General features: G+C 34.4%; 1 protein-coding gene across 3 annotated transcripts; it reads right to left on the bottom strand.

Moving 5' to 3' along the window:
- Window positions 1–3,392: 3,392 nt before the first annotated feature.
- LOC108998612 (two-component response regulator ORR21-like) lies at window positions 3,393–9,992 on the bottom strand. Of its 3 annotated transcripts, XM_018975211.1 has the most exons (10): window positions 9,810–9,992; window positions 8,496–8,642; window positions 8,054–8,236; window positions 7,826–7,975; window positions 7,644–7,720; window positions 4,906–6,102; window positions 4,654–4,761; window positions 4,208–4,303; window positions 3,928–3,987; window positions 3,393–3,743 (listed from the first exon to the last, which is right to left on the bottom strand). In XM_018975211.1, exons 1-10 carry the CDS (start codon window positions 9,958–9,960, stop codon window positions 3,693–3,695), a joined length of 2,220 nt encoding a protein of 739 aa, XP_018830756.1. In that variant the 5' UTR covers window positions 9,961–9,992; the 3' UTR covers window positions 3,393–3,692. The 3 variants fall into 3 exon arrangements, with proteins under 3 accessions (XP_018830756.1, XP_035538876.1, XP_035538886.1); XM_035682983.1 differs by having other exon boundaries at window positions 7,826–8,236; XM_035682993.1 differs by lacking the exon at window positions 9,810–9,992 and adding an exon at window positions 9,617–9,679 and having other exon boundaries at window positions 7,826–8,236.

Raw genomic sequence — 9,992 nt, 5'->3', positions numbered from 1 at the left:
ACTAATCTAATGAGAGTGCTCTAACAACCATGATTACATTGACAATTCAAACTAGAACAAATTAACTACTAGACTGAAACTCAATATTTGTGGACCTAAAGCCAATGACCCAATCCAAGTGTATAGACCCAATAACTTGGCCCATAACAACCACCAAATTAGACAAAACGGCCAAGACAGATGCGGAAAATATGTTGATATGTGAAAGAGAAAAATTTGTGAGAGAAACGAATGGATAGAGAGAAAAGAGAGAGAGAGGGAGAGAGAGAAGATGGAGACCGAGGAAGGAGAGACTCACCAGCTAAGTGAGGCGGTGGCAAGGCGTTAGTAGGCGGAGAGCGTTGGGAAGGGAGGGAGAAAACTCATAGGAGAGAGATGGGGCATAGGCTAGGGGAGAAGAAACAAGGAGGGAAAAAAAGTGAAAACAAAAAACACACCATTTTGAGAGTTTTCTTATTTTGATTTTAAACTTTTGCGGCGATTTAATTTCATCACAAATTACTAAAGACACATCATAATTTTTTTTTTTTTTTTTTTTTTTATAGTCATTTGCGTTGAGTAAAGATTGGCCACAAAACCTAAAAACTAGCCAGAAAATTTTTTTCATTTTATGATCTTTGAGGCGATTTAATTCTCCCTCAAAATACTAAAAAAAAAAACCTGCAAATAATTATTTCCGTCAAATTTATTTGCAACGATATAATTTCGTCCCAAAAAGTAAATTTTGGGAACGATTTCTTGTTCGCTGGAAATGAAACGACAAGAATGCATCAAATTAGCCTTTTGCATCCAAAATTCTGTCTGCAAAACAAGGAACTCAACATTTTTTATTTGTATATTTAGCATTTTTTTTTTTTTTTTGCATGGGATCGATTAATTTGCTGATTAAAGATCAAGAAAGAACATTTTCTTCTCAAATACTTACTAGCTAGCTACCAGATCAGATAATGGTCCCAAATTAATCCTCTAGAAAATCAAAGGTCTAAAGCCACGAAGATTTTATTTATTTTTTCAATAATTTGCTTATACCGTACCGTATATAGATGCATAATGAAAATCTTTAATGATCATTAATCATTTGTCCAAATTAATGAGAGAGAGATCAATATTCGTATTGCATGCCGTGGGTGGGTGCAACTTTGGATCAGAGTCGGCCTCCAACATATATACGTCTAGTTATATGTACATGTTATTCTTTCAATTTGGGGACTAGATCAAAGGAAAGCTTAATTTTTATAGATGGTAAGATCAGTAGACCAAGAGAATTGAGAGTTTCACTTCTCTATACAATAGGTTTTGGGGTATCTATATATATTCTTTCACAAAAAAAAAAAAAAAAAAAAAAACCTTCAAGACCTTTCTTCTTCTAATCAAATTGCAAGAAGTCCATATTTTAATTTACAATTAAGTGAATGATCAGTGAATATAATTTGTTGTTCAGAAGATACACATTAGTCGGCTTTGCGAATATTTTATATTATTTGAAAGGATAAGATCAAGTAGTACGTGAGTTTAATTTCATCGCCCATTGAGGGTGAAATTTGTACGTTAATATTTAAGTTGGATACATTATCTTAATTAGTTCGTGTAACGTATATATAACGTTGTGTCAATCTTGAACCATTTAATTTAATATAGTAATTGAAATTTCAAGAATTCTACCCTACGTACGTAGAGATCTCATAAAAAATAATTTAGAGTAGAATTTATTGTAAGAACTACTACATTGAAAATGGAACTAATCCATACATGATTTATACCACGTAAGGGCCATATGAGTAATATTTAAGATGAGTAATTTGTGATAAAAATGACTATTTATTACTACGACAATAAACTCATTTCGATAGAAAATTATCATTTTTATTATATATAAGTTATATATGACCAAAAATATACGTTATTTTGTAGTACGATTAATAATTAACGAATCAACTATTTTTTTTTAAGAAAGAAATTAAAAACTGAATACTTAAATAATTGTCAGAGAGAGAGAGAGAGAGCTCACACACACACATATATATATATACACTAGCAGTAGGGTAACGTCCAAGGACATTTGCCTAATTTTTATTTTTTTATTTTTTTTTATCTAGTGATTGAGGAAGTGTTTTTTTAATGATGTTGTGAATTTTTTAATTTTTTAAAAAATATTTATGATGATTAAAAAAATACATGAAAAAATAAAAAATAAAAATAAAAAAGTGAAATACACATTCAGGACATATTTTCGGATTACTTTTTCGTTAGTTGTAGCAGTTATTTTTAGTTAATTAAGAATATTATCATATTTAAATTATGTTAAAACTCTAATTATTTATATAGTTATACTTTTTAAAAAATATTTAAATAAATTTCATCATTTATTTAATGATAAAATATTAGTATTTTATAAATTAAATTTGATAATATTCTTAAATTAAATTTGATAATATAGCATCTGCATTGCACAATATGGGTCATAGTAATAGTATAGCTGCTGATAATTTGTTTATGATTTTTTGTATATATTATTTTTTTGTAGTGAATTTATAATGATTTTATTAAAAATTTTTTTTCTTCACGTTGTCTCTCTCTCTGTGGCCCGATTCATCTGACGGGCCATTCTTCTTCAGCCCAGCCCGGCGCCGCCGTGCGCCGGCCAACCTCACCGCCACCACCCGGGAGTCCCTCTCACGCCGACGACCGATCGATGCACCATCGATGTCCACCACGTGCAGCCCTAACTTTCCCCCGCGAAAACCCATCCGAAATGGATTTCTCCCATTTCTCTCAACCGGCGCCGATGTACGCCGCCACCTGTTGCCACCTACAGTCACGACCACCACAGGCGACTCCCCCTCACGCCGGCGACCAACCCAGCCATATCTGTCCCCCGCGGAAACCCATCTGAAATGGGTTTCTCCCATTTCTTTCAACTAGCGCAGCCGTACGCAGCCACCCAGGCCACCGCACCTCTACCACTTCACACCGGCAACAATCTCTACCAGACCCAACCACCACGATCCTCCTTTTCCCTCTCCATCGCACACTGCCATTCACACGCACACGACAACTCTCTCTGTTCCTCTCTTCAAACCAAAAAGAAACGAAGAAGAAATAAAATCAAGATTCGAAAATACATCTAAAATGAAGAAAGAAATCATATGGGGAAGAAGAGAAACGAAGAAGAAATATATCTATATTGTTGAGCCGAACAAAGAAAACAAACATGCGATTGAGCCGTAGAAAGAAAAGAAACATGCGAGAGAGAGGAGAAGAAGAAGAAGACGACACTGCGTTAGATGTTTAACATTCAACTAAGAAGAAGACGACGCTAGATTGAGCACTGTTTTAAACTGTTCATTACTGTTGATGTTATAGACACTTTTAAGATATAGGCAGATATACGGGGTAAATATTATTTATAAGTTTCCTACTTGGTTTCATACTGGTAATGAGCATACAGAAAAGAGTCACTGCATTACAAGCTGCACAACGAAAATAAACAAAAGGCACTTGCAAAGTTCGATTACCACAGAACCATAACTGAGTTAAAAATTAAACTGCGCAATTCCTATACTATTATTTGAAATCCAGTCAGTCAACTAGGATGCATAGTAGTACTGTTTCTCGATCAGCCACCGGATATTTTAGATCCTCGCCATGCATGCATGCGCGCAGCCTCAGCTTACTCCCTGATCAGCTACTAGCTATGGCCCAAGACCGAACAAGAAATCCATGAACTCCTCTTCCGGCCATTCCTTAACAAAAATCATTTCCAAACTTGCATTAGAAAAAACTAAACGATCGAATTAATTCGAAACTACAAAATACATTTTTTTTATTGATCTGTATGGAAGAAAATAAAAGCTCTTTATGATCCCCATATATGCATGCCTGAATGAGAAATGGATTACTTCAGGAGGTACGTACTGTATTCTTTACCTGATCGTTAATGCAATTTATAAGATCATCATCCTTCTCGAGTTCTCTGTCGTTTTCTTGCTGTACGCATTTTAAGAAATAGGTTAGGATTAGGAGGGAAAAAGTGCATGCGTTTCAACCCGATCGATCTTTAGATTTTTTCTTTTTTTCTCTCTTCAGAGTTTATCTAAACCTATTATATTCTATATTTCTAAGATAATATAAAATGCTTGTAATGAAGTACGAGCTATGTATACATGCTTGGGACAAAAAAAAAGGGAAAGCTATATATATAAATTACCTGGTTGGAGTGTTGATCAAGCTGGACGTTCTTCTCTGGATCATGATACACATTGCTTTCAAAGACTGCGTTCGGTAGCTGTTCATTGGCCCGATTCTACACATGATTGTGTGACAACACATTTGGCATCAATTACAAACAATCACATGGACAATGTTCATTGTTTAAGACGACTTGTAAATTAAGGAAATGGATTGAAATGAAAAGTTGAAAGAATATATATCCAATTTCCACTTCAGATTAAGATAATTAATTTTTGAGTATTAACAAAAATTTGACCATGAAGATTGATTTTTTCATCCATCTTAACAGTCAAATTTTAGTGGATTATATTCTCATTTGAAAAATATTGATAGTTGAGGGTGTAATCAGAAACTTTTAATAGTTTAGACTGTAAAGTAAAAGAAATGATAATTATTTGTGGATAGAAGTATAATTAGAGATACCTGGCCAAGGGATGGTACTTCACTCAAAAGTGGATTCTCTTCAATGTCTTCATTCATATTTTCAACACAAGATGATGAACCGGAAATGTCATAATTCACTTGGGATTCCTGTGACGATCATGATCAGAATATTTAGAGAAGTCAGAAGCAATCATGCATGCATGCAGGTTTATGAAGCCTACATTGCGTAAAGAAATCGAGTTATTAATAAATGAAATTCTGCTAAACGAGAACAGATTTGGGTCTTCTTACACATTGATAAGGAAGCTGGTTGATGTTTTGCTGCAAGAAAAGATCACTGAGATCATCTTCCCCCAATTGTTGCCCCGGATCCGAAATTCCACTGAGGGTTGAAATGTTATTGAGCAGAATATCAGAGCCATAATGATTAGTAAATTCTCCTCGATTCGAGAGACCATATTGTTGCTGCGCCTGAGGCGCCATCAACAAAGCATTTTCATGTTGATTGGCAGTGCTTTCGTCAAATAACACTGGTGGCAATTGATTTGGATTCTCCAACCCTGGCGCAGAAGAAGACCCCCCTCCTTGAGTCATATAACCAGAAGTCCCAATATTCCCCATAGGTGCAACAGCAATATTGTTATTCTTCCCAGCCAACAAGCCATAGCCATGATCACCACTTGGACCCGTAAAAACTAGCTGCCCTTCATTGCTTAATTTGATGCCAGCATAAGAAGTACCGTTAGTAAAGCTAGAATTTGGGGGTGGATTAGAGCTATTTGCAGTCCCCATTAATAGTTCAGATATCCCAAAGTTGCAGTTAATTGGGGAGCTGGTTAAAAGTCCCTGCCTTTGTTCATTTTGTTGTGGGTATGTGGGAATTGAATTTGCACCATTCATAAGGCTGTTCGCAGCATTCATGAGGCCATGTGCCATATCTCCATTTGACAAAGACATTGACCCCAAATTGTATTTAGTTTGATCTATATCCAATACTGAGCGATTTGCCTGGTAAAGAGGATTTCCGTTGCCAAAAGACTGCTCCCGAAGATTAGCTTGATGGCTGATCAAGGCAGGCCAATGCCCATGCCCTAGTTGAGGCAAATTAAAGTTGGAACTTGGAGCTTGCTTGTCGGGAAAGCGGACAGGGCCGACGTTGGGAGCTTTAAATGAATGTCCAAATCCGTAATGAGGCACAGAGCTGCCATTTGAGGTTGCTCTGTTGGAAAAAAGGAAAGGGTCAACAGTGCTGGGAGCATTAAGAGCCCGCATATTACCTCCTAGTCCTCCTTGTTGGAACATTGATGCTCGCATTTGCTGCTGTTCTGGGAATTTTGGATATTGTTGTTGGTGCAGATTTTGCATCACCGAAAATGGAAGCTGGCCAGATGCGAAGCTTGATCTCATGTATCTATCAGCAGACATTGAGAAGCCTCTTGAGGCGACGGCACCCTTATCCGCAACTCTTTTCAAGAATATACGATACTTCTGCCATATTCACACACACATATATAGCATCGTTAATTAAGGAATGATGAAGATTGGAAAAATATTAACAAAAATTTGTATGTATATGGATTTTTCCATTCATTCGAGTTGTGATCAAAGACATACATATACAATATGATTTGAAATTAAAATTTGCTTGAATATTGTAGAAAACCTCCTTTCTTTACTATTCTAATTTCTTGATACTGCACTATATATATATGTATATAATATATATATATATATATATATATATATATATATAATATACGTACGTACTAGTCATGCACCCGCGCGACGTCCGGAAAAAATTGTTATAACATATATAAATTTCTTATTCTGTTTATAACTTGATTGTGTGTTAAGTTGTTTAAATATGTAATTTTCTTTAATTAATATTTTTAATAAATAATATATATATATATATATATATATGTTTATAAATGAAAGAAAACGAAATGTTAATAGATGCGAAAGAAGATAAAACTTTATAAATAAAAGAAGAATAAGTATTTTCGACCTTTCAAATTATGGTCATTTAATACAAAGTAAATCTATTCATCATCTTATAATATGATATTAGATAATTAGAGACTATTTATTATATTTTATTTATAAAATTATCATCTAATATCACATTATAAGATAATGAGATGATGATGAAAATTAAAATGATGAGTAGCATTACTATTTAATATATGAATGGATGACGTGCGTGGTCCTCTAAGATGATTCAAATTTATGATCAGTTATTTTGAAAAGTAGAAACTGAAGGGCGGGGCCTTTTGTGTATTGAATGATCATTTAAATAATAATTAATGATAAATTAGAATATATTTGTAAAAATTTAAAATCATTCGAATAATTAAAAAAAAATTAATTAAAAATATTGAGGTGGCACAATAGAAGCAAAAGACAACATTAATTACCTTTCAAAATTATATAGTACGTAATAGATAATAAGTATGTGTGAAAAACATCCTATCTTTTTCATCAAAATTAATTCATTTATATATGATGGTGGTCATGCATCTCGTATTAAAGATTATATATAACGTATTAAAACATGAATATATAATAAAGTTCTCATTCTTGTTGTGCAGTCTCCCGGCCACAACGTAACATGAGATCAGTTATCCCTATTAATCATGGAAAGATGTAAAAATTAAATAATAATAATAATTGCAAACCTGTTTCTTGTTTCTTATACGTCCAACACATCATTAGTTCTGAGTCCCACAATGATTAAAAAAGTATTAACTTTTTTATATTATATATAACTATAATATTATTATTGGGTCTCACAAGCAGTAGTACTGTTTTAATATATACATGACATGCATGTTTGCTATATAGTAGAACTCTAGCTAAGGAAAACGACCATAAAGAGAATAAAACATAAATGCTTTTGGAAATCTTTATATTTAAACATCCAAACACTAATTAATTAAATCTTTATGCCCAGGTTTGTCTATGGGAAACATGCATTTATTTGCTATACCTAGTGATTGCCATCAGATTTCTTTGAAGGAAAACCAAACCTGTAAATGACTTGCTACATTTTCTCTGGTTATGCCAGGCACGTTCATGAACTGGAGAATATTCTTTGGGACAGCCTCTGAAAGAATCAAAATTAAAAAATTAACAATGTTGTTACCAATATTATTGGAAGAAAAAACATGGAATCAATTAGCAAGGGATGGCTTATATATAAATTACGTACTTTCCAAGCCAATGTGTCTTATGGCTTGCAAGAACCGGTTGTGTAGTGAAGTTGTCCATACCACCTTTGTCTTTTTAGTCTCTTCCCCAAGATCTTCCTTGCCGGCCTTTTTGGCCGGTGCCTTTCTCTTGGGATCCAGCTTAGTGTCGCCTGTAGTACGCTTTTCTTCATTCACGCAGGATGAAGCAGAATGTACATACTCATGATGATGATCAGATCCTTTCTCACCTGATGAATCTCCCCGGATGCCTCTTATTTGTTCGATAGCAGCAGATCTGCCTTTTTTACCTGCAACAGCGTACTGCCAAACATTCTTGAGATCATTTGGGGTTATTGGTTTTACCATGTAGAAAGCAGCCCCATTCTCTAAACTCTTCAATATCACACTTTCTTCATCATCTGCGGACATCACTGCATGATCAAATAAAAAATAAAAAAAGTTATGATATCAGACCACATTCACAAAAAAGTACTAATTTGCAGTACCGGTACTTTAACGATCAGTTTTCCTGAACATGTCTAAATATATAAAAGTTTAATTACATGGTAATTCACTGAAGGTAGGCAGCTTGTTGTTTACAAGCAAAACCCTAAGTACTGAACTTGGCTAGAATTAATGCTTTAAAAATCAAATAGTAAGAGATTATTAATGTAAAATGGCAGTACTCACTGATCACTGGTAGTTGGAATTCTTCTTCAACTTCCTTTTGTAATTCAAACCCATTCATTACAGGCATATGTAGATCTGTAACAACAAGGTCGAACTTCTGCATCCGAAGAGTAGCCAAAGCATCGAGTGGGTTTCTAACAGTCACAACTGATGATCAAAATGTAGGAACGGCGTCATCAGTACTTTGGGAAGATGTTATTGCATAAATATGTTATATATATTGGAATTTCTCTTAAGATATTTAAGTACAACTATTGTGCAAAACAAGAAAAGTTCTTGCAGATATATAAAGTCTTAATTTTCCAAGTAAAGATTAGAAATAATTAATTGAAGCAGCTTGTTATTCAATGGCCTGAAAGGAAAACAACAATTAATATATATGTAATAAAATTCCCCAAAATTGACCAAAAAAGTTTTATATATTATTCTTATAACATTTGAAGAAGGAAGATTATAAAATTTCTGTTTGTATGGATGTAAATTCTTCAACGCCTGGATAATGCAAAGAAGAGAAGGTGAAGTACTAAAGCCTGCCGGAACCGATCGGAACGAAGTCTAGCTAGGGTTTTCTTGTTTCTTCTTCAGATCGAGAACGTCTCGATACTGACACTTGAAAAAAGCAGTTACAGTACTTTTAAACATACCCATATTGTAATACCAATTAACCATAAAAGCATGACATCCAGTGAAAGGAAGAAGCAAAGGGCCGGGATTGGAAAAGTAGGCATTGCGAGAAAGAAAACGATGAATTATCAGAAGTTGGATATATTAATCCGGTGGCGGGCCAAGTATTTATATATGGAAGCTCGGATTTTCACTTCAATTTATATGCTTTGCATGTGGCTGAAAATGATGAAGTCTCTTGGCCGAGTGAATTGAAAAACTTGCATGCTATGGCTTACCAAACAGTGCGATATATGAATATCTGCACCTACAACAAAATACTAGAAAAATAAGTTTAGAGGTCTAATAAAAGGGAACAAACATCTTTAAGAAATGAAGACCATAAGTACTTCACAGACAAATTAAGAAGAATTAATTTGATCGTTAATTGGCGTATGTAATTTGAAAGGTAAGTAGCCCCAAACAGGCCAGTGATCTAAATCGTCGACACCGATCACCTCTCATGGTAACAACAGCTAGCTGGCCGGGAACGGATCGAGTATATATCCTTAAATATTGAATATCATCGAACAGGCTGAAGATCATCAGACATGTCAAGATCATCCTCATGACATCCAATATCTGTAAAAACAATAAACCAAAAGGAATCGAAAAGGCATATATATATATATATACAATTAATATATATACCTGCATATTTCAGTGCTCTAAGCATCGCTGAAACAATGGCGAGAGACGTAGCGTCATCATCAACAACCAAGATGTGGATATCAACAATGGGAGGAGGGGTTAATTGGGTGTTGGACAGAGGTTGAACTGCTCCAAGCTTCTCACATTCCATGATGATTAATCTCAATATGCTTGCTGCTAGGA

Source organism: Juglans regia, chromosome 1 (genome assembly GCF_001411555.2).
Source record: "Juglans regia cultivar Chandler chromosome 1, Walnut 2.0, whole genome shotgun sequence".
Taxonomy (NCBI): domain Eukaryota; kingdom Viridiplantae; phylum Streptophyta; class Magnoliopsida; order Fagales; family Juglandaceae; genus Juglans; species Juglans regia.
The sequence above is the reverse complement of the archived record's forward strand: the minus strand, read 5'-3'. Positions and strand labels throughout refer to the sequence as shown.

Coding starts and splice junctions, on each gene's coding strand:
- LOC108998612 (XM_035682983.1), bottom strand. CDS start 9,960: ATGGAATGTGAGAAGCTTGGAGCAGTTCAACCTCTGTCCAACACCCAA. Junction 7,721..7,825: donor AAGACACATTGGCTTGGAAA/GTACGTAATTTA, acceptor TGATTCTTTCAG/AGGCTGTCCCAAAGAATATT. Junction 3,988..4,207: donor TTGATCAACACTCCAACCAG/GTAATTTATATA, acceptor AAATGCGTACAG/CAAGAAAACGACAGAGAACT.